Source organism: Prunus avium, chromosome 6 (genome assembly GCF_965620075.1).
Source record: "Prunus avium chromosome 6, drPruAviu1.hap1.1, whole genome shotgun sequence".
Classification (NCBI taxonomy): Eukaryota; Viridiplantae; Streptophyta; class Magnoliopsida; order Rosales; family Rosaceae; genus Prunus; species Prunus avium.
In genome coordinates, this window is record NC_142289.1 from 25,555,902 (window position 1) to 25,579,874 (window position 23,973).

General features: G+C 36.1%; 3 protein-coding genes across 3 annotated transcripts; all 3 read left to right on the top strand.

The window, feature by feature from the left end:
* Window positions 1-1,884: 1,884 nt before the first annotated feature.
* LOC110744402 (putative ubiquitin-like-specific protease 2B) lies at window positions 1,885-13,258 on the top strand. Its single transcript, XM_088254940.1, has 13 exons — window positions 1,885-2,074; window positions 2,311-2,499; window positions 2,589-2,664; window positions 3,210-3,318; window positions 4,840-4,896; window positions 6,128-6,259; window positions 7,017-7,217; window positions 7,298-7,353; window positions 7,428-7,521; window positions 8,714-8,804; window positions 10,088-10,207; window positions 11,276-11,701; window positions 12,152-13,258. Exons 2-13 carry the CDS (start codon window positions 2,323-2,325, stop codon window positions 12,989-12,991), a joined length of 2,379 nt encoding a protein of 792 aa, XP_088111066.1. The 5' UTR covers window positions 1,885-2,074; window positions 2,311-2,322; the 3' UTR covers window positions 12,992-13,258.
* A 2,292-nt stretch (window positions 13,259-15,550) lies between these two features.
* LOC110744405 (thylakoid lumenal P17.1 protein) lies at window positions 15,551-18,378 on the top strand. The gene is made up of 4 exons (XM_021944369.2): window positions 15,551-15,943; window positions 16,104-16,140; window positions 17,668-17,751; window positions 18,104-18,378. The coding sequence occupies exons 1-4, from the start codon at window positions 15,641-15,643 to the stop codon at window positions 18,154-18,156; spliced, it is 477 nt and encodes a 158-aa protein (XP_021800061.1). The 5' UTR covers window positions 15,551-15,640; the 3' UTR covers window positions 18,157-18,378.
* A 507-nt stretch (window positions 18,379-18,885) lies between these two features.
* LOC110744404 (strigolactones hydrolase CXE15-like) lies at window positions 18,886-20,337 on the top strand. Its single transcript, XM_088254248.1, has 2 exons — window positions 18,886-19,684; window positions 19,899-20,337. Exons 1-2 carry the CDS (start codon window positions 18,990-18,992, stop codon window positions 20,203-20,205), a joined length of 1,002 nt encoding a protein of 333 aa, XP_088110374.1. The 5' UTR covers window positions 18,886-18,989; the 3' UTR covers window positions 20,206-20,337.
* The last annotated feature ends 3,636 nt before the right edge of the window (window positions 20,338-23,973 follow it).

Consider the following 23,973-nt stretch of genomic DNA (forward strand, 5'->3'; position numbering starts at 1 on the left):
TTGCACTCCATTTTCAGTATTTTTTTCCTTTAATCAAGTAAGAAATTAAGTTTTTTTTCCCTTTAATACTGAAAATGGAGTGTAAGTTGGAAAATTAAGTATTAAAAAAATGATATAAAAGTGAGTAAAAAAGAAATTAATGTAGGGTAAGGATAGAATAGGAAAGAGAAAGAACAAAATTGATTAAAAAGTATTAAAAAATAAAAAAGGATTGTAAGTGGAGAAAAGGGGAGTGGGGAAATCAGCTCCCTAAAAAAACCTTAATACAATTACACAGAAGTCTCCCAGTACAACCAAACTTACAATTACATTATACTTCATCTAAATTATATTTTCATGGCAAACACCATCAACCATGAAAGACTCACAACAACCCACAAAATTCTACACTTCCTTCGAATCTTGTAATTTCCAACTTCTAATTTGTCAAGGTTTTTAAGCAAACCAAGTATTACTAACTTCGAATGCTCACATAATTCAGCATCAACCCGCATAAAAAAAACTAGACTTGACAATACTATACACAACCCGTTAACACAACACAAATTCGCAAAAAAATTCAGTAATGGGTTCGAGTTATCGTGTTGTGTTGATATCGTGTTGACCTGTTACCCACACGTTAAGCTAACAGGTCGTGTCGTGTCAATTCACGAATACCCATTAACTCGTTAAGCTTAGGGTCATTTTTATAAATTTATATCTCTTTCTTTTTTTAATTTTCTTTTCTCTCCTTCTCTTTCTTCTCTTTCGTCTCTTTCTCCCCCATTTCCCCTACTCTCTCTCTCTCTGCCACCTAGATTCCTTGGTTACGAGATGAAAAACAGATGATAATAATAAAGTGATTACTCTTCTGAAGTGATACAAATCAGCCACAATTGCAAGAGGAATGACAAGGAAGATGAGCACAGAAGGCTTGTTACCAACAATGGCCTCTTGCAAATCATTGAGCAAACTTGTATGCATTTGGATCCGAACCCTTGATCCAAGAGTCCGGTTGGATCTTTTACGGACTAGTATGGAGGCTGATAATGTCATTCTTCGTGGTGCACTACATCCATTAATATTAATCCGCTGCTCCTTATGATTATAACTACTTGCTGGTTGATTTTGGGGAGCAGAAGAGAAGAGATGGCGGTGGTTAATTGTTTAATATTTCTGTTTTTATATTTTATATTTAGTTTTTAGTTTTTTTAATTCTTAATTGGTGAAACGGGTCATGTCATGTTTTATATTTTCCACCCATTTTCTTAACGGGTCGTGTCGTGTCAATCCATTAAAAAAAGCGGATTGACACAAATACGACACGAACACTACAAACACGACACGAATGTCAAGTCTGAAAAAAACCCACATCATCTTCCACCTCTTCGCTCCATACCAACAAAGAAATAAAATTTTCAATTCTCATGCCCAGCACAATCATGCATATGGAGGTTGCATGCTTATCTTTTCCTTTGGTCACGCTAGAAATTTGCGTTTGAAGCTAAGCAACAGTGCCACAATGACAACGTTGCACCAAAACCTATCTTCTTTGATGCAAATGATGACAAATAGTGAAAACGACCAACAGGAAAGAGCCAGGTGAAGCCCATTTAAGAGCTTTGACAAATAAATGAAGTCTACTAGGGCAGTGGCTATGAGAATTAGGGGGCAAATTGGAGGGAATTTGGGGAAAGTTAGGAAAACCTAACTTCATTTTTCCAGGCAAAAGCACCCTTAATGGGTCCAGACAACTAAACATCCGAGGATACGGTCCCGATATTTTAAGGGGTAATTTTGAAAATATGTGAAACTATGTTTGGTCGTTTTCAAAATTATAAAACATTTGGGGTCAAAATGTTAATTTTAAAAACTCCGTCTGTAAAGACCCAGCCTCTTCTTCTCGATAGAAGCTAGGTCTTCATTTGATTTGGGCGAGAATAACCAGAAAAGAAGAAGAAACAGGAAGAAGGAAGAAGGAAGAAGGAAGAGAAAGAGAACTAAACGCCGTCGAACCCAGCCACTTCTTCCACGAGCCTAGTTTTGTGATCTATGTAGTTTTTCTTTATTGACTGTCAAGCTCAATTAGTTAAAGGTAAAGTGCTCTTTTGCATCAGGAGCTGAGATACATTTTTATCAGTGAAGGGAGACAATCTAATCTCTGAAGAAGTGTAGTGAAATTATTATATAAAAAAATTATTGATGTGCACAAAGTTACTTGGCTTGTATATAAATGTTGAATACTATCTTTCTTTTCTAGTGCAAAGTTTTGAATTCGATGTTTTATCCAATATTAGAAGGCCAATTGATTGTGACTTGCACAATTTGCAGGATAACATAAAAATGACGGTTGTTCTTTATCCTGACTATGTTGTATATCGAGATAGTTATTGTACAGAACCCCGGTTAACGTTTTCCGACAGTTGCATCAAAGTCAGTGGCTCAAAAACATCTGAACCCTTTGATTTTGAATGGGGAGTTAATGATCTCATTACTTTTGAGTGTCAGAGGTTTCCAAAAGTGAGTCCTGAAACTCTCCTATTGGATGTCACCACTTTGTATATGTATACTTGGTATTGAATATGTACAGTTTATTACACTACATTCAGGCTGAATTTGTGATGATAAAACTCCGTGTGATATCAAAGGATGCCCCTCAAGAGGATATTGCGGATGGTGTTTCTGGTCAGTGCACTTGTACAAAAGCTCTGTTCTTTTTTTTGTTTTTTGCCTTCTCTTAGTAGGATTGGTGATGCATGTGTACTTTCTGGGACTTATCTTTGTTAAAATTTTACCAACATCTTCATAGGCAGATTGTTAAATCTGCGGTTCAATTATTGAAGCTAATGTGATCCTCCTCCAAAATTTTGGTCAATTTTCACATCTCAATTTATGATGTTTAAGCTGTGTAGCTAAGACACTGATAAAAGATTAGATACATGTTATGTTATAGTCCTTACGGATGCTTAGATATGGAAACTCTTTTTTGTTACCTAAATGTTATAAATAAGATATACAAGTGATTTGTAATCCAAGTATTATAAATTACTTTTAGCAAGTAGTATGTGTCATATGAGAAAATATGCTTCTTTCTAGTTCAGAAAAGGTTTAAATCTTGTCCAAACTCGTTAATGCTATGCTTTAGCAGCTATTTGGGACTTCAAACTCTTAAGCTGAGTCTGGCACCTTGTTTTTTTTCCTGACATGATCTGCTACCCAAACTCTCTTAGGCTTTGAGGAGTTGAAGATTGCAGTTGTTGAACCCTATTGGTCTGAGAAAGAGGAAAAGATAGCATCTTTGAATGCAAAATATTTGAATGCATGGGTTCTTCTGCAAGAGTAAGTTTGTTTATGTTGCGTTTGTTAATACAATATTGTCCTGTGTTTCTTATGTACCATATTTCTTGATGTTCTAAGCTTTATGCCAATAAGCTTTGTAAATTTAATGGCCTATTATGCTGATTATGATTTGAGAGATAAACTAGGAAATTATTTTAAAATAACGTAATTTCAGTTGAAGTTTCATTACTGCACCTTACTACTTTTGGCATCATTTATATAATCTATGAGATTTTAAAAATTAAAAAATTTCTTCGTTAATTCTCTAGCTGTACCCACATTAACAAAATTATTGGTATATCCACCAACATACACAAGTTGGAGATAGCATATCTAAAACAATATCCAAGACATGGTCAATGTAATCTGATTGAAGATTAATGGCCAGGTTCCAGTATCCACTTTATCAGTAATGCTCAGGGGGGTCACATGCCCCCCTCAAGGTCATGTTCAGCCAAAGTTTTTTGTTTTTGTCTTTTGAAAAATTTCTTGTTCCTATCATTTTATGAATATTGTTTCTCTTCTCCATTATGTACTATGAATTAGCCAGGCTATCCTATATTAAACTTCTCTTCCTTGTATAATTGCTTTTATTTTTGTTAAAAAACAATTTATAGTTGTTTGACTATGACAACATTAAATCTTATAGTATATGTCATGCAAGCTTGAAATTTGTAGTATGAAGATAACTTGAGGGTGCCCCCTGTGAACTAAAATTCTGGCTCTGCCCCTGCTCTTTTATCAGATCAATGAAATACCATTTCATCAGGATTATAATTTTATTTCCCGAAAGGGATTTAGTTTTAGGATCAAATAGATTAAGTGGCCTTTTGGGTGATCATACCATGACATATTTAAGGGGATATATAATTCAGTAGCAAAAGGGATTGTTGGTCGTACTTTGTCTAGAGAGTCAGTGAGGGACATCAGAGGGGTCCAGTCTTCAATTTGGAACTGCCCAGTAATAGTGTTCCACATTTAGGTTGCATTTTTATTTTCAGAGTTGATGGTGAAAGAAGCTCAGTAAACAGGAATTATTGGCTTAAAGGCTCCTGCTTTAGAACCATGTTCTTCATTTACATTAGTTTGTACCTTTTAGTAAGTATTTGCTTTGTGTGGTATCTGTCAGGTGCCGGGCATAGTGTCCAGTTCTTTTGCCTCTTCACAGGGATGATGTACTGCTCATGTGATAACTATCTCTCTTTTGTTAGTGGTTTGTAAATTAGAATGGTTAAATTGTACTCCTGAAAAAAAAAAAGGAAAAAAAGAATGGTTCAACCGTACATGTGTGGTTAGATTTTGGTTGGTATCTTCATATTCTCTTTCTCTGTTTCCATATATCTAGCTTACAAATGCAAGGCAAAGTGCTGGGATTCACATTTTATTTTTCTTATGTAAATTGTTTGCCATGTTTGTAAATTTATACTAGCTCTTCTGCGCATACATAGTCTAATTCATTTTACTTCAGTAGTTCTATACATAGTCTTAAACTCATCTTTTTCCCCATTTTGGTACAAGTAGCATGGGCGTGGAAACAGATGAGGATGATTCACCTGGGCAGGGGCATCATTTTCCAAAGTGAGTTAAAGTGATCCTAGTTCCTTTTCAGTGTAACTATGAAGATACAAATTATAATGCTTGTTGTCAAATTTTATCTCTCTTTTTGAGTTCAGTACTCCTTTATCTTTCTTATGTTTTATGTTCTCTTCTTTTTTCTCTTATTTGATGAGGATTGGATGAAGATTTTAACTCTCTGTTTCTTGTGGTATATGCATGTGTATCACGTTATCTATAGTTTGATAAGGCTTGTTTTACTACCATGACTTTCTTGAATATGTTTGTAAAATTTAAAGGGATTTTTGTAGAAATGTCACCTGAACTTATATTGCAGTTTCAATTTGTCACCTTAAAGAAAAATTTAAGAGAAATGTCACCTTAATTTTTCAAAATCCATGATTTGTCATCTGACTTTAACACCATCCAATTTTCCATCCATTTTTAAGAGTATTTTAGTCTTTCAATTTTCAAGGGTATTTTAAAACTAGAAAAATTATTATAAAAAGAATTGTATATCCTTTAAACAATTAAAATTGGAAAAAAAAAAATCTCACCTTCCCTTATCCCATGTGCACCACTCGCAGCTCCAATCAACCTCGCCCACCTTGAAATCCATTCCCTCTTCTCTCTACCATGGAACACCTACCTTCCACGCACAAATTCCCTCAGCCCACCCAAACCGAGCCCAACCCAAAGTATCTGAAAATTTCATACATGCTCAGAGAGAGAGAGAGAGAGACAGAGAGAGAGAGAGAGAAGAGGGGGGGAGGGGGGGTCCTATGCGATGTATTTTAGGGGTGGGGTGGGGGAGAAAGGAAGAGATGTGTCTCTTTTTTCTCTCTTTTTTTCCTAGCAAATGGAAAGACTAAAATACCCTTTAAAATGGATGGAAAATTGGACAGTGTTAAAGTCAAATGACAAATCCTGGATTTTGAAAAATTAAGATGATATTTCTCTTAAATTTTTCTTTAAGGTGACAAAATTGAAACTGAGGTATAAGTTGAGGTGATATTTCTACAAAAATCCCAAATTTAAATGATTATTGTCTTGAGAATTAAGGAATCGTTTTCATATATAATGTGGATGTGTGCTTTTTTTGCTTTAATTATAGAATAAATTGCTGTGGTCCCTTCTCTTGGTTGTTCTATTTTCGAAGGAGAACACGACTGCTTTGCTTTAGTGAACAATTTTCTGTTTTCTTTAAAGGTGTTACTGTATGATGTATATTGAACAAATTTGAGATGTTATACAGTTTTGATGAGCCATTTGAAGATGTTGTATATCCGAAAGGGGAGGCAGATGCTGTTTCCATCAGCAAGAGAGATGTTGATCTCTTACAGCCAGAGACATTTATTAACGATACAATTATTGACTTCTACATCAAGTAAGCTTGCACGGATAAGCTCACATGCATAACTTTATTTGCTTTATATTAAAGACCTACCTATTTCGGAATCCTAAATATTTGATGGACTTTCGTCCTTACAATTACAAGTGCTCCCTGAAGATACAATACATACAATTTCTAATAGTAGTGACACCAAGCTTTTGGTTTTTTAGTTCTATAATGTTTTTTTTAAGTAAATCAATTGTATTAACGAATGGCAAGAAAATACCCTAGCATACCCTAAGTATGCATTTACTAGTGCACTGAATGTGTCAGCTCTAATAACTACCTCTACTCACCGTATTGAGGAGAACATTGGTCGCCACCCGAATATCATCACTATCTTCAACAAAGCCCTTGCCTTGTTATCTGGGAACTTTTGACTTGCTAGATTTAATTCCCTAGTTAACCAAATGAATAATAATTTTCAAGTAAATTAAAGTAAAAATAACTGAAATGGAAGATCAAAGCATTGAAAAGTTGTTAACTGCTAATAGACAAGACAATTCAAATGTGAGAATTTTTAAAAATGGAATGCTCAAATAAATTAAAATACTAATGTCTTGAAAGTGGAAACAGAAATTGAAAAATGTATATCACCTTATGATTATAATTTCTAATTTGTAAAAGACAATGCTAATGCTAATTGCAATTGTCTTTGTTAGCAGTTAGAATCGTAATGTGATTGTTGTGATTGTAATTTCTGCCACGTTTAAAATTCAAATATTCCCATTAAAAAGTAATCAATTGACAGGTATTTGAAGAATCAGATTCAATCTAAGGAAAAGCATAGGTTCCACTTTTTCAATAGTTTCTTCTTCCGGAAGCTGGCCGACCTGGACAAAGATCCATCCAGTGTTTCTGATGGCAGAGCTGCTTTCCAACGAGTTCGTAAATGGACAAGGAAAGTGGATTTATTTGAAAAGGATTACATCTTCATTCCTGTAAACTTCAAGTATGATCCTTTGACCAAACTTCGTGCCTCTTGTAATAAGATCAATTTAATGGGTGCTAATATGTGGTTTTTACTATCAGTCTACACTGGAGTCTAATAGTCATATGTCATCCCGGTGAAGTGCCTAGACTTAATGGTAAGTTTTTGTTGGATTGTGCAATGTGTATCTGTGGATTTTTCCCATCATTTATGTAGTTTTGTCATGTTCAGATGGTGACTCAGGCAAGTCACTTAAAGTACCTTGTATTTTGCATATGGATTCTATCAAAGGAAGTCATACGGGTCTGAAAAATCTAATTCAAAGGTATACTATTGAAGTTCATTTTATTTTATTTTTTTAAAGGCTGTATGGAATTATTTTTATTTCTTATTTTTTGGAAAAACAGGTGTTATGAAGACCCTTCTTTTCATATTCCTTTTATTGTTCTTGTATTATTATGCTAAGTTGGAGTTTTAAGAACTGAGAGGGCAAGTGGTCTTTGGTTCAAGAGGTAAAAGTGAGAAGTGGGTAGGGTAGTGGTGGGTCTTGGTTTTAGATACTACCAATACACAAAAGGAAAAGAGAGGAAAAAAAAGAGAAGAAACAACAACTAAATTTGTTACAAGATCCCTTGGACAAAATATTGCCTATAAGAAATTTTTTAGCGTCAATTCAATTGTAGATTCCCTTTGGTTGACAGCATGATTGCAATTACAGTTGATTGTAAATGTATGAGTTTTAGATATGGTGTTCCTTTTGTATACCCTCGTTTCCTTGAATAAATTTATCTTATTAGAAGAAAAATAAACCTCATTTCTTTTGTAAATGCATGACCCTTTTTGGTTGAGACACACAATTTTGTGTGCATGTGTGTGCATTGGCTATTTCAGTATAAACAAAAGATGTGATAGAAAGTCATCCAGGCCCAGTGGTTATATGATTAATCCCTTCAATCAATCATGGTGCTCTGAATTGGTTGTTTTGAGTTCAATTTTCATGAATAGTAAAGAATTTTTTTTAAGAAATTATGGGTTAATAAAGTGCTAATTTGTTATTTAATTAGCAGTTCTTTAGATTTATATTAAAATTTGGTAGGGGGTGGGGGCGCTACTATTTTATATAACGTGGTTTGTGTCCAACAAACAATGCATGCCTCCTGCACTAACTGAAATCTGCCCTGTAAAGACAACGTGTTCAAAATTTTCCAGCTCTTCCGGATTTTGAGTGGCTTTCTTCTGTACTAGGACATGAGGCTTTAATTCACTGATGATGTGCAAATTGAAGTGGATTTGAGGGAAAAGTCACTTGGATAATTGTCAAATAAATGGACTTGATTTTCTAATTTTTTATGGAGACAACACAGGAGTTTTAAAAATATGTTTTTCTGGCATATGATTAGAATTTTTGAACAGGATGCTAAGTACCTGGGGTGTTGAATGGGATATCTATTAATTTTTACAACTTCAGAATTTAAACCTTTTAATTGTGACACCAAATTTTGATCTTGAAATGATAGTTACTTGTGGGAAGAGTGGAAAGAAAGGAAAAAGGAGGCATCTGAAGAAATGTCATCAAAGTTCGACAACCTGCGGTTTGTCCCACTTGAGGTATTACTCCAGTCTCCTCTAACAAATTTTTGAAGACACAACAAAAAGAATTACCCAAGGAATATGCTTTAGATTGGTACTGTAGCTGAAAGTTTGGCATGAAAGAGTGATTTTATAGGCCACATTTGAGTCAAATGATTACTGTTGTGTATACATTAGCCTTGTGATTGATATTATTAGCATATGGCTATTATTTTGGTGATACAAAACCTTGGTGTTCAAAATGATAGCAATTATATGAGATTTGTAGGTATGTGGAATGAAATTCTCGGTTGAGTAATGTATAAGATGGTTCATGTGTTTTGGCTCTGAGTAAACTCATTTAATAATTGTGGGAAGCTGTAGGGCATCCTGAAATGCTTCGGTGATGCATGCTCATCTCAAGATTGGGAGAGATGGAAGTTGTGTCAGTGTACTTTGTAATCTTATGACATTTTTATTCTGTTTAGATCACTTAATAGCAGCTAATCTTAGTTTGAAAAATAAGAAACTTTGGGCTCTTGGAAGTGCAGATCTAATTGTGCAAATGTCTCTCCTCAATATGCGCTTACTTTAGGATAACTTTACTTTACTAGTTTATTCGATATATGAAGTCTAGATGATATGATATTTGATATCTAAATGCCTACTGTTCTTGTCTTATCACAAGATAAAAAGGCAAAAAAAAAGTGACTCGTGTGAAGGTCATTATTATCTTCAAGCAACTTTTTCTTTGAAAAAAACACACACGCAAAGAAATTTGTAGACATCGGTATTAAGATAGTCTAATATTCAAGTGAATGCACCAAATTATTTTTCATTATTCCCCATCTTTTATTGGTGTTTATGGTCAATATAGTTTAAGTTCTAGATGCAGTATAGTGATTTCATCCTCTTTTAACGATACGAACAGCTAAAATGTTCTTCCTCTTTTGTTCTAAATGTTTATAAATAGATATAAGATGAGTGAAATAGTCTTTTTTATGATTATCATTATAAATGAGTTAGGGAATCGGATAAGTGCTTTTAATTATGAATTGTAATCTTAAAGCTGCTCCTTGCTTTCTTCCCTTTTTTCTTTTCTAGAATGTGCATCTTCATCTGTCATGTTGCTGCTGTCTTTGTATTCCTGCAATTGATATTTTCTCTCTTTGTTCAGTTACATGGAGATAATTTGATCTCTGAAAAGTTTTTTCACTTTCTTCCTTATTTTCCTGTCCTTTTAGATTAAGAAATATAAAGGCTTCAATTTTTGCTGATGGTAAAATATTAAAACTTTTGACAATGGTTCACATTCCTTTCAGTTACCGCAACAGGAAAACTCATTCGATTGTGGCCTGTTTTTGCTCCACTATCTGGAGCTGTTTCTGGTAGAAGCTCCTGTTTATTTCAGTCCTTTCAAAATAACCAAGTTCTCCAACTTCGTAAGCGATCTACTTTGTTTCCAGATTTTCCTAATTTCATTAGTTCTTTTAATACTTTTATCCTTTACTTTGTACTGTATAAATGATGTGGCAAGTCAATTTTATACATCTAGTACACAGCCCTAACATATTTAATTTTTAACTTGTACTGTGCACCTCCTGGCTGTATGCGTACTTCATTTTTTTGGTGGAAACATAGTTACAGTCTATTTAAATTCAGAGGTTGATTCTTGTGAAGCCCATTTTGAGTGGAAATCAGTTGGATACATATGGAGGAGTGTATATATGAAACATAGCATAGTGTACATATATGAAACATAGCATATATTCTTTTGTTCATGTATTATTAATTAATTACACGCATGGAGGAGTGCCCAAGCACTTTAAGAGGAGATAAAGCATATTCTTAAAGTCATTGGATGGAAATTTCATGGTTTAATAGACAAATGATTAAGAGCATGTAAGTAAACGAAGTGCGTCCACTATTAACTGTTGGATGAAAACAAATCTAGCAGCTTAGAGTATGAAAATTCAAACATGTTATACTCTAAACGGTAAATGTGTGTTTCCTATAAACTGGTGGATGAAAAGTCAAACATGTCCACAATTAATAGGAAGCATGTCATTTACTTCTTATTGTATGACATGCTTGAATTTTCATACTAATGTGAAGTGTTTGAATGCTTGTGCATATATACACGTGTGTTAGTATGTGGATTTTCAATTTCTACCATGTTATTGCCTTCTTTCTTCCTGTTCGTTGGTGGTGCTATTTGAACATGGGCTTCACATCGAAAGCTTTCATCCTAGGATTTTTTCCTTCAATTGAAAGTTTTATCAGCTCAGATGCCTTACGATGAAATAAACAGATATTGGGTTGGGACAAACTCTGACTTTAGAGACAAATGCTGGAACTTTAAATGGTTTTCAGTGCCTATAAATCATGTACCCTTTTCCCAAAATTTCTTTAACTGTTAGTCTTTCTAATATGATCCTCCTGTAATTTAATTGATCTTTCACTTTATATTTCAAATTTTAGCTATGCATAACCCCAACTTCTGTTACCAGCTTAATCCAGATTGGTTTCTTCCTTCTGAGGCTTCTCTCAAGCGTACTCTTATCCAGAGGTTAATTTTTGAGCTCCTTGAAAATCGATGTCGGGAAGTCTCTTCAGAAGCTTCCAGTGATGAAGACCAGGTTAAATTTCCGGAATGTAACGAGCATGAAACTGGTGTGCAGTCATTTTCAGGAAGATGTGGTCCTGCTATAGCTTGCCAAGAAAATATATCTAATTCTCAGGCAGGCCAGGGGATTGAGATTACTCTGTTATCCACATCTTCTCTTAGGAGCTCTGAGTGTGTTAGTGATGAAGGCTTGGTTCTCAGGGAATTTTTTGAGCCAGGAGCCACCCCTGGCTCACTATTTGGACAATATCAATCATTTGCCCAAAAGTCATCTTTTTACCTTCTTAATGGAGCTATACCACCAATAGAGGTACCACTATTTCTTTTTTTTTCAAGGAACAAAATCTGTTTTAATTATGAGATAGTTGGGATTGAAAAGCATGAGCATTGTTTATGTTGGCTTTTAAGGATATTTTGGGTGTTGATTTATAAAGCTCATGTGTGTTTGAGAGAGAGAGAGACAGAGACAGAGACAGAGTATTGGCAATGCCATGTTATATGTTACTTGTTATATCTTCCCTTTTTTTTTCCCTTCAACCAATTAAAGCTTTGAGAAACATTTGTTTCATTCTTTACAAATCCTAGGTTTATATAGACTTGTGAGACAGGATGGTACGACTTTCTTCTTTTTTTCTTTTTTTCCAGTTATGGGCACAGAACTGTATAAGACTAAGCATACATATTATAAATGGATACATGTTTTACATCGATTCATTGAAGAGACAGCAGTACTTGCACTTATGTATTTGTTAAATAACAGGAAGACACCGAAAATGGAGAGCATTTTGCTTTTTCGCCTATAGGAGACTCTGGTTTTCAGCAAATAACTGGAATCACATCTCAAACTTGTGGCATTCCATACACATCAAGAGCTTATGGAGCTGAGACTTCCTATGACTTGGGAATATCTGTGCAAGAAGAAAATGGAAACATTGATTCATCCCCTAAACCATCAAATTGTGCCTCTGACCATTCTGAAGATTCAGGGGTCATGGAAAACCATCCAGTTGGGGAGGAAGATTTGGGTCTGAGCCAGAAAGAAGAAATGGATGTGAACAATCCAGCTATGGAAAATGTCACATGTTTAACAGATGGCTTTGTTTCTGCTCCAGGCAATCCGGATGCTTCCATTATTGAAGGTTATCAAGACCTTGATAAGGTGCATGATGGCAATGAAAGTGGTGGTTCTCAAGACCATGATAAGGTGCATTATAACAATGGATATGGAGGTTCTCAAGACCCTGATAAGGTGCATGAGGGCAATGGAAAGGGAAGTTCTCGAGACCCTGATAAGGTGCATGATGGCAATGAAAATGGAGGTTCTCAAGACCATGAGGTTCATAATGGCGCTGAAAATGAAGGTTCTCGGGATCGTGTTAAGGTGCATGATGGCAATGAAAATGGAGCTCCACTTTCTTCCTGCGAAGAAAATCCTGATATACCAGCGTATGAAGATTCTAATATGGTAGACAACAGGACAGTCTCATGTGATGATGTGCAGATGTTCGATGATGATCGGATGCCTGAGCCTCAAGAGCAACCTGCTGCAAAAAGGCTGCGGCTTACATCACCACTTGAAGGGGAGAAATGTGTCACATGAAGCCTGCTTGAAGATTGAAATTTGTGAGGCCCTATATCCACTGTTTTGCATTTCACTGGGTGTTTGTGTATAAGTATTTTGATAGGTATTCTGGGCCCAAAAAAATGTACTTTGATAGGTATTGACCTGAATTCTGTGCACAGCGTCTGGTCTGTATAGGCCATATGAGGTATGTGGATGTATTGATAGAAGAATAGTTTAGATACTAGGCGCTTAACTTATATGTCGGTGAATTTATTAGTAAAAAAAGGAGCCTTCCTAAAGCAATTTTTGTAGTCTCCTCTCCAATAATTAGGGCATTTTTAAAATTTTAAGAAAAAAATTAGTACAAACAATTGGGGGAGGGGGTTTTACACAAATATTCATTAGATACTTTGGGTTTCAAACCTCTGCTCATATGGGTGAAGGTCGAAGAGCTCAACCAACTGAGATATACCCTATAGGACACTGCTTTCCTCCTTCCACTTATAAATCACAGTTTGATGCATATGCAAAAATAATTCATCAAAAACACCAAAAGAAAAATCTATAAACACATGTCAACCTGTTTTTGGTAGGAAAGTAGGAGCTCCTACTTCCAAGGAAGGAGGCAAGTATTTTCCTACATCATTCGGTATCACGAACCTCTGTATTTAGAGTTTAGGGTTTAGGGCTTTTGCTTAGAATTTTATGTCTAAATTATCTAAAAATTAACTCATTTTAGGCCATCTCCAACCCACCCTGGCGAAACCTAAAATTTGGGTTTTTTGCACGAAAACCTCTCCAACCATTGTATAGGAGCAGGCTAAAATTTCCATAGACTGGTCTTTTGGGGCCAAATAGCAGTACGTGTTTCAGTTGGACTAATAATTTAGTGAAGCCCACACCAATGTATGATGCAACTCATGTGAAGCACCTGCAACAAGGGGCCCGCATCGTCAGGACACATGGCGCGTTGGGATGAAGGGTTGTAGGAATCCAATGGGTTCCTTCAAACTATTGTTTCTTTTTCTTTTCCAATTTAATTTCAAAGGTTATATAATATCTAACGGCTAAGATTTAATATGAGCAAATCCAAATGGAAAAAACAATCTAACAGGAAAACAAATGATTCAACAAATGAAATTAAAACTCTAACAGCTAAAAACAATAAATAAAATATTCTAAATTAGATCTAACCTCAAAACACATCCCAAACTCTATAAATCCTCATTAAAGTTTATGAAATAAAATGTTGTTGTACTTGTTCTTGTTTTTAGAGTGAAATTATATTATGTTTTGGATTTTGGATTTTTGTATATTAAAATCTTCAGAAAATTAATTCACGAAGGTTGAAACAAGAATAATGTCAAGAAAAATTAACGAGAAAAAAAAAATTAGGGATTAACCTTTAAAAAAAAAAAATCATAAAGTTGCGAACTCAAATTATGAGTTTGCAGGGTTGGTGGAAACAACTTTTTTAGTCTGGACAATACATGAATAGTGTATTTTGAAAGGGAGAAATTTGAGTTTAGCCCCATTTGAGTTGGAGATGGCCTTATGTGACTTGAAATTATATTAGGTGTAAAAGAGGCTAGCTCGGGTTGGCCTAGGCCCTATTCTTATCTTTGTTGGTGTATTATGGATCTCAAGATTGGCTGGTACAATTTTTTGGAACTTTTTCCCGAATTTGTCAAACAAAATCAATGTAATTCCATTGTTAGGTTTTTCATCAAAATTCTCATTAATTGCGTACGTAGCAGCCTTAGACCCCACCTTTTCACATGTTTCAAAGTCAATTTAAGGGTATTTTCAGACAACTAATGTCTTCATGCCCAAACTGTCCAAAACATTTTCTATTTTGAACAATATATTCTACGTCTGGACCACAGTTGAAAAAAAAAATTGACAAATCCGGAATACTTGATTGTTAAAATTGAGAGTATGAATAAACATGCCTTAAAATGGGTACATAAGCATCTCCAACCAACTCGTTAAATGACAAGTGACATGCGAAATGGTTACAATTGAAGTTTTTTGGAGGTCCAACCTAGCCTTTAATGGTGACATAGAAAAGAAGACCGGAGCATGGATGGCAATTTTAACGCCAACATACCAAGACATCTTTTCCATTATTATTTTTTCTAACAATCCCAGCCTTTAATGGTGACATAGAAAAGAAGGCTGGAGCATGGATGGCAATTTTAAAGCCAACATACCAAGGCATCTTTTCCATTATTATTTTTTCTATCAATCCCACTTAGCTTTAATAGATGTTGCCATTTGTTGTTTTGATTGGTGCAATAAGATTGTAAAAGATGTCAAATGGTCATGTAAGCTATCAAATTCAAATTAGGCGGTTTGAATTTGACATCTTATTGGGTGGTAGATAGTTCAATTGTTTTATTGGATGGTAAATGGGTACATGCCTAATAGTTTGGGTGGTATTTTTGCAAATTTTGTTTTACATTTTGGCTGTCGGATGGGGCAATGTGTAGGTTTCATTAAAGTTTGTGTATGCCTCAGTAAATAATCAATAATTCATGTACGAATATGAAAATAATACAATAGTTTGGGAGTTAATTGTAGGTGGAAAGTTTTTTTCTGGGCTGATTGCGAGAAAAGTTGAAAAGAAAAAAACTGAATACGAGTAACGAAACTGAGCTCCACATACTCACTTCACTTCTATCCATGGCCACACTTTCCTGCTACTCTCTGCATCCTCTTTCTTCTGCTTCTTCTTCTTCAACAACGTCTCTCACTGCCAATCACTCTCTTCCACATCAACCCCAAACAAAACCTGAAATCCCTTTACTGTTCCGCTGCTCTGCCACAATTGCCGCTAGGCCTGAAGTCATAATTCAACCCACAAGGCTCTTTGTCCAGCCCATTCTACTATTTGCTGGCTTTGACAGACCCTTGGATACCCAAACTTTTCTTGCTACTATAAGTGTCTTGGCTGCCATTGCTCTCTCTCTCTTTCTCGGTCTTAAGGTAACAACTAGTTCTGCCTTCTTGGCCTAGCTTTCTTTCTGGGTTTTGTGTGTTTCGGAAAAATGGGGTCTTTAAAGAAAAATGGAGCTTGTGGGTATGGTGTTTTTTGGGTTAAGGTTGATGAATGATGGGTTTGTGGTTGTTCTTGAATCTTTTGCAGGGTGACCCTGTGCCTTGTGAGAGATGTGCTGGCAATGGTAATGGCTTTGTGATTGTTTCTATTTTTCTTGGTTTTTATTTATTTATAAAGAAATGAAAGATAACTATGAAATACTGATTCCATTTCAAGCCAGCAACGGAAGAATATAATGTAGAAAAAATAATGACAGTGCTAATATTCTTTTGTTCTGTGCTTTAACTTCGCTTAACTCTCTTATGTTAGTTTCAGAATTGAGTTTTATCAAGTAATGCAAAATAAAATATAGCTCTCTAACAAAAGCGAAAAGTTAAAAATTATAGACAAAAGAAGAAACAAAGAAAAATGGTTACTTCTGGTGAATGATAAACTCCGAAACAAAAGGGTAGAAACTTAAATTTGTATATGATGATTGACCAGATGGTCATATCATTTTTTGGGCATATCAATGATGAAAACTATCAGATACCCGTTGGTTGAGCCCTATCATGATAAGGTGACTCTGCTGTTAGAGTTGCAAGTCATTGGTATTCTTTATAGGTGACTTCCTGTGTTTCCACAACATGTAGAGGTGGTGATGGCTTTAAAACTTGTGAAGAGGGTTTTCGAAAATGGGTTCGGTTCAACCCGGGGCTTGCCAAATTGGCTGTTAGTGGCAGTTGTTGGCCCTCAAAATGTGCAGCCTTTTCTAGAGGGTAATTTTGTGCTAGCTGGAGAATTATTCCCCCTTCTTACAATCCATTTCTATGCCCTTTTTTGATAATCACATATAGGCAATCCATCCATAACCCAGTTATTGAAGCATGATATATTCTAAATTGTTCTTCTAATAGCATGAATGCCATTTAGTACACTAATCTTCCCACAGTGGCTTTAGGCCTTTACATTGTAGTCAACCCTTTTTATGCATTAATCATGCTACATAGAAGGGAAAATTGTAATATTAGGTCTTTGGGTCTGATGCCAACCAATTTGAACAGAAGGTGCAAACACTAGAACATAAATTATATACAAGAACCCAGAAAAAAGCCAGCTGTATTGTTTGAAGGAGATCTATGCTAGGATTATTCAAAAATTCTGCAATTGATGTAAGATTTGTGCTCATAAACAGTCCAGAGAAAGAAAATTGTTCAGTGCACCCATTAGCTTGTTTGCCAAATAGGAGGCGCGTGTAGTAATCATATCATTATTGTATCAGTATTTCAATTCAGAATGTCAAGGGATTGAGGTGTTTGGATGAGTGCTCGACTGAAAGGAAACTCAAGTTTATACACAAGTATTAAAGCTAGATGTAGTGTAAGACATATCAGCCATGCTGAGAGTTTTGGGGGACTATTGGAGCCAATTGATTTCTTGTTAACTTAACCAAACCATCATTGGACCCCCTACTCTCTTCCACACATTATTTTCAAGCATCTAGGGACATATAGGATACACAAATGTGGCAGAAAATGCTGCAACAAATTTATTGGTACTGGATGTAAAAGATGCTGCTCTATATATCATCTGTTATGCTACTTTATTTCCACATTCAGTAATTTTTTTCACCCTTGGGGTCTATCTTCTCCTAATATATAAGTGATGTCAGGTGGTACAAAATGCGTCTTCTGCAGCAATGGTAAAATGAAGATGGAGACAGGCTTGATTGATTGCAAGGTGTGCAAGGGTGCAGGTAATAGTTTCTGATGCTTCTTTGCTCGTGCGTTATTACCCTTAGGCCCAGCTATGACCATCTAAGGAGTAAGAACATAGCTGATCTAAGATTTTGGTGATCAGTACTCTATCGTCATTCGTCCCTGTGGAATGATTATTGTCGAAAAATGCAAAGTCCCTGATGACAAAATAAAATACAACATTAATGAGAGGTTCCACTACTAATAGCACAGTCCGTGTCTCTAAAATCTTAAACTTAATTCCATTAAAGGTTGAAAGAAGTAAATCAAATTGTGGTTTTTGGTGAACTTTTTCAATATTTTTGTATGGTTCGATCTCTCCTTTTCTCTCAATGAATTTTATTTTTGTAGGATTGGTACTCTGCAAGAAGTGTGCAGGTTCTGGATATTCTCGACGGCTATGAACTGTGTTTTCAGAATACTAATTTACTCTCTCTATTTTCAATCTGAATGAATTTTCCCTATCTTTAATTCTTTTTTGGTCCAGATGCATCCTTCTTTTTCCCTTGAAGTGTAGCCCCATTCTCTAATGTTCATGTGCTTGTTCAAAAACTGTGAAGGATGAAAAATTGTAAATTCTAATTTACATTTTGTTTCCATGTATATATTTTCATTCCTGATTAGAATATATATATCTTATGCAGCACTGTTTGCTTAGAGAGAAACTGAGGAAAAATCATTGACTGAATTAACATTTCTCATGAAGATTAACCGAACCAGTCACAAGCTTTTATAACATTACAATTGATCAACCATCACCAGTCAGCTGACAAGAACTGATCTGGTGTGAGTTAGTTAACAGTTGACAAGAACTGAAATCTCTACTGGTTTGATCATCTTCTTTAGCTTTTCTATATTGACACACGTGTTTTTTAAGGCGTAAGTTATTCAATTATTAAGTAGAGTTTTTATTTTTTTATTATGAATTGAGAATATTTTTCTTAGTCTAAGAAAGAGAAAAAGACAATAACAACCACCGTATTTATTATTGTTACCAAAAACATGGGACAAGCACTACAAACAAACTGCTTGGACAAAAAATAAAATAATAAAACCACTAAAAACTGCTTTGTCCAGTCACCATGGGCCCACTCTACCTTATTTCCATACAAAACAACAAAAACAACATGCAAAAAATACCCAACAACTCCTCTCCCCCACCTCCTCCTCGTCCTCCCTATTTCTTCCCTTTCTCACAGTTCTCCTCACAAGTCCTCCTCATCACCACAACACAAGCATGTCCACCTCCACCACCACCATCCCTCCCAACACTTTACCCTACGAAGAATGTCGGGGCGTTCTTCGCATATACAGCAACGGCTCCATCGTCCGCTCTCCCAACCCGAGCTTTGACGTCCCCGTCTTGGACGACGGCTCCGTCGCCTGGAAGGACGTCGTTTTTGACCCGATCAATCACCTCCAACTCCGCCTCTACAAGCCAGCAGCAGCGACACGCTCTCCCTCTTCGTCCAAAAAGCTCCCCATCTTCTACTACATCCACGGCGGAGGCTTCTGCATCGGCTCGCGCGCTTGGCCCAACTGCCAGAACTACTGCTACCAGCTCGTCTCCCAGCTCCAGTGCGTCGTCGTTTCGCCCGACTATCGCCTCGCTCCCGAGCATCGCCTCCCAGCAGCGATCCACGACGGCACCGTTGCTTTGGAGTGGCTCCGGGCCCAAGCCGAGGCCGACGAGCCGGACACATGGTTGACTGACGTGGCTGATTTTGAAAACGTGTTTGTTTCGGGTGACTCGGCGGGCGGGAACATTGCTCATAACTTGGCGGTTCAGCTTGGGCCCGGTTCGGCAGAGTTGGGGCCGGTTCGGGTTAGAGGGTATCTCCTTTTGGCACCATTTTTCGGTGGAACGGTTTTGAGTAAGTCGGAGGCTGAGGGGCCCAAAGATGCCTTTCTCAATTGGGAGCTCATTGACAGGTTTTTGCAATTTCTACCTTTTGTTTTTTGTGTTTACCCCTAATTCTGTTTAATCTCCTCTCGTCCCTAATTTTGTGTTTATCCCAAATTGACGGTAAATATGGTACAAATAGCAGCACTCGTAGATTTATGCATACACGAGTGATGAACTCCTAAAATATTTCACAAGAATAAATTTTTTTCTAAAAATTGTGTATTGCTTAAAATTGGGCAGGTTTTGGAGGCTATCGATACCAATTGGAGAGAACACAGATCACCCACTTGTGAACCCATTTGGACCATTTAGCCAGAGCCTTGAACCGGTGGCTCTTGATCCGATCCTAGTGGTTGTGGGTGGCAGTGATCTGCTCAAAGACCGAGCTGAAGATTACGCAAAGAGGCTCAAGAATTGGGGAAAGAAGGTTGAGTACGTGGAATTTGAAGGGGAGCAGCATGGTTTCTTCACCATTCATCCTAATTCCCAAGCTGCAAAAGACTTGATGCCAATTCTCAAACGATTCATTACTGAAAATTCCAGCTAAAACTGCAACTTTGGTGGCCAAAATAAGTGTGTTTTGTTTTCATTCATTACTGAAAATCCCATTTGTATGAAATGGAGGATGTGATGAAATTGCTTCTTGTGTGAAGGAAAAAAATGCACATTTCACTTTGTACGTACTCTCTAAAATATATGGGGTTTTTTAAAAAAACTTTTCATCCGTCTACAACGTAGAAAAAACACCCAAAGTATAATAAGGAAACAAAAGCAATATTGCGCTTAATAGGGCAAAACCATGGACCAAAATATCGATAGTTTCAGCATTTCGGACCCTGCCATTTCCAACTTTGTTTGAGCACCTTATCCACCATGCTGCTAGTTACAATCTGTTTTTCAAAGAAATAGAATTTCAGATGACTTATTTAGGTTTTATTATCCCATATTTTTACTTAACTACTTAAATCCCTATAATCATTTTCTTTACTTCCTATTTAATTCTTCAAAGGTCCCTTGGATAACCGTTACTACTACGTTTTAAATATTGTAAACCTTTCTATTCTTATTAATGAAATTTAACCATCGTTTAGCAGAAAGAAAAAAAAAGTACATAATTTTCATAAACAAATTAATATAGGAACTTTTAAGATGTCTAGTGGAGGCAATAGACGCATCCTGAAATGCTTGTGTTTTGGCTGTGCGTAATGCATGCTGAAATGCTTCGGTAATGCATGCTCATCTCAAGATTGGGAGAGATGGAAGTTGTGTCAGTGTACTTTGTAATCTTATGACATCTTTATTCTGTTTAGATCACTTAATAGCGGCTAATCTTAGTTTGAAAAATAAGAAACTTTGGGCTCTTGGAAGTGCAGATCTAATTGTGCAAATGTCTCTCCTCAATATGCACTTACTTTAGGATAACTTTACTTTACTAGTTTATTCGATATATGAAGTCTAGATGATATGATATTTGATATCTAAATGCCTACTGTTCTTGTCTTATCACAAGATAAAAAGGAAAAAAAAAAAGTGACTCATGCCTAGGTCATTATTATCTTCAAGCAACTTTTTCTTTGAAAAAAACGCACACGCAAAGAATTTTGTAGACATGGGTATTAAGATAGTCTAATATTCAAGTGAATGCACCAAATTATTTTTCGTTATTCCCCATCTTTTATTGGTGTTTATGGTCAATATAGTGATTTCATCCTCTTTCAACAATACGAACAGCTAAAATGGTCTTCCTCTTTATAAATGAGTTAGGGAATCGGATAAGTGCTTTTAATTATGAATTGTAATCTTAAAGCTGCTCCTTGCTTTCTTCCCTTTTTTCTTTTCTAGAATGTGCTTTTAACTATTAACTGTTGGATGAAAACAAATCTAGCAGCTTAGAGTATGAAAATTCAAACATGTTATACTCTAAACAGTAAATGTATGTTGGTTACCCCAACATTAGTCACCAAATAATGGTGACTATTGCCATTTTTATTTTAATGTCAATATGAGCTAGATGTTTTGATTGACACTTTTTAAGGCGTAAGTTATTCAATTATTAAGTAGATTTTCTATTTTTTATTATTAATTGAGAATATTTTTCTAAGTCACTAAAAACTGCATTGTCCAGTCACCATGGGCCCACTCCACCATATTTCCATACAAAACAACAAAAACAGCATGGTGTTGTAAAATGATAAGGTGGAGCCCACATGTTGGAAGGGAATCTCCATTTACCTTCCTAGAGTCTTTTATTTACCGAACTGTTAAGTCAAGGGTTTGCCTATAAAACTATGGCTTCATTCTCATTTGTATATACAGAAGAAAGTCTCAATAAAATATCAGACTTCTATGCTTTCTTTATATCTCAATTCTCTCTACAATCTCTTTAGTTTTATAACACATTATCAGCACGAATATCTCTAAAATATCAGCTGGGATATTCGATCAAAACACTCTGCTTCATTGTTTTTCTTTCTTGGGTTTGATTGAGTTGCTCATGCTTTTGTGTATCAATATAGCTTATGTGTCACTCTCTATAGCTTCAAAACACAAACCCAACAAAACAAGTGCCGGCCCTGACTTTTGGGTGGCCTTAGGCGATAAACTAAATGAGGCCCCTTCCCTTAGTATACAACTGCGAAAAAACAACAAATAAAATGATTTTATGTAGAGCGTAGCGTGTAAATAAAAAAGGTAGCATGCATTATAATAGGACATATCTCCGTAAAAAAAAATTCTGATTAAATATTTAATATCATGAAGGAAATTACAAATTTACCAACCAACATTCCAGTAACCAATAATGGGAACATGTCAAGATACATTAAAACTAAGTTTTTGTTCAAAGTACTAAATCCTTTCCCTTAAGATTGGCTTCTGGCTTCAAGCTTCATCACATGAGTTTAGCAAAATCCTCTTTGTGGTCTTCAAAAAGAATCATACAACATAAGAAAAGTAACAAATGGTAGCACAATTGGACAAAGAAACTACAATAAGTAACAACATACATATTTTTTAAGACATAAACCTGGTTAAAGCTTATATAAAAAAGCCTAAATCTTGCAGAGCTTTATTCAGGCTAACTGTGTTGAAACTAAAATTTGAGAAACTCCACTCCGTACCTCCACCTGATTCATGTACATCTGCAATGTGAAGATACATGCAATTCAATCAAGTATTCATAAATCTGATTACCACTCCGTATCTCTCTGTGTTTTGTTCATATTGGAAATTGAAACAATAGTTTGTTGGGTAGAAACAAATATAAAGAAAAAAATTATAAATCTGATTACCTTTTCAATTTCTCATGCTCCTCCCCTCTTGGTCACCATCAATCTCAAAAACAATTTGTGAGCTTTTTAGTGTGAGATTGAAACTTAGGGTTACAATATGATACGAGAAAAGAGGGATGAGAGAAATTGAAAATAAAGGATATGAATTGAAGGGAGATGGGGAAAACATAGAAAAATATGATGGTGGATTATTAAGAGATCGGTGGATTAAATAGAGTTCCATGGAGAAATAACTAGGAGAGGGGTTGTTGCTCTTGCTGGCTGCGTATCGTAGGAAACGAAGAGCTTCTGGACGGGAAGAGGAATAGCCTTCCTCATTCAATTACATCGCTGACTTTTTTTCTTTTTTAAAATTTTTTTTTTTTTTTTTAAAGTTTGACAATATTATATAAAAAAATTTGGGCCCCCTTAATTAGAGGCCCATGGCCAAGGCCCTTCTCGCCTAACCCCCAAGGCCGGCCTCCCACCACATGCTCTCCAATTTTCTATACTTTCCATGAAGCTCAGAACCTCACAATCTCACCCGATCTCTCTCGAACCCCACTGCTCAGTTGGCTTCGAGGCGGCCCTGGTCGCTCTTCCATGATCGGCAACTTCTTCGAGCTCATGGCATGTAAATTTTAACAAACACCCTGCTGACCTCCTGCACGCCGCCGCCTTCCCCCTCCGTACCAAGATCATCGCTGACGTCGACTGCCGTCACCAGCAGATCCGACCTCTGCATAGCCACCGCTGGAGCCTGCCAGATCCTCGGAGCGAGACTCAGTGGTCGAAGCCTATATCTGCTTGACCTCTAGCCGGAGTCATGGTGGCCGGATCATGGAGCCTCTGTGCCATGGAGCTTTCCAAAGCTTTTTCCCACACTCATTTTCCATGCTTTTAAGAGAGCCGAGGCAACCCATGCTGTGAAGGCTTACTTCTTTGGTTTGACCAGAGCCTGATGGCTTTGCTTGCGATATGAAAAACTGATCAGAAGAAACCACACCGAAAGGATGAGCTTTCCTTTATCTTTTCAATTATCTTAT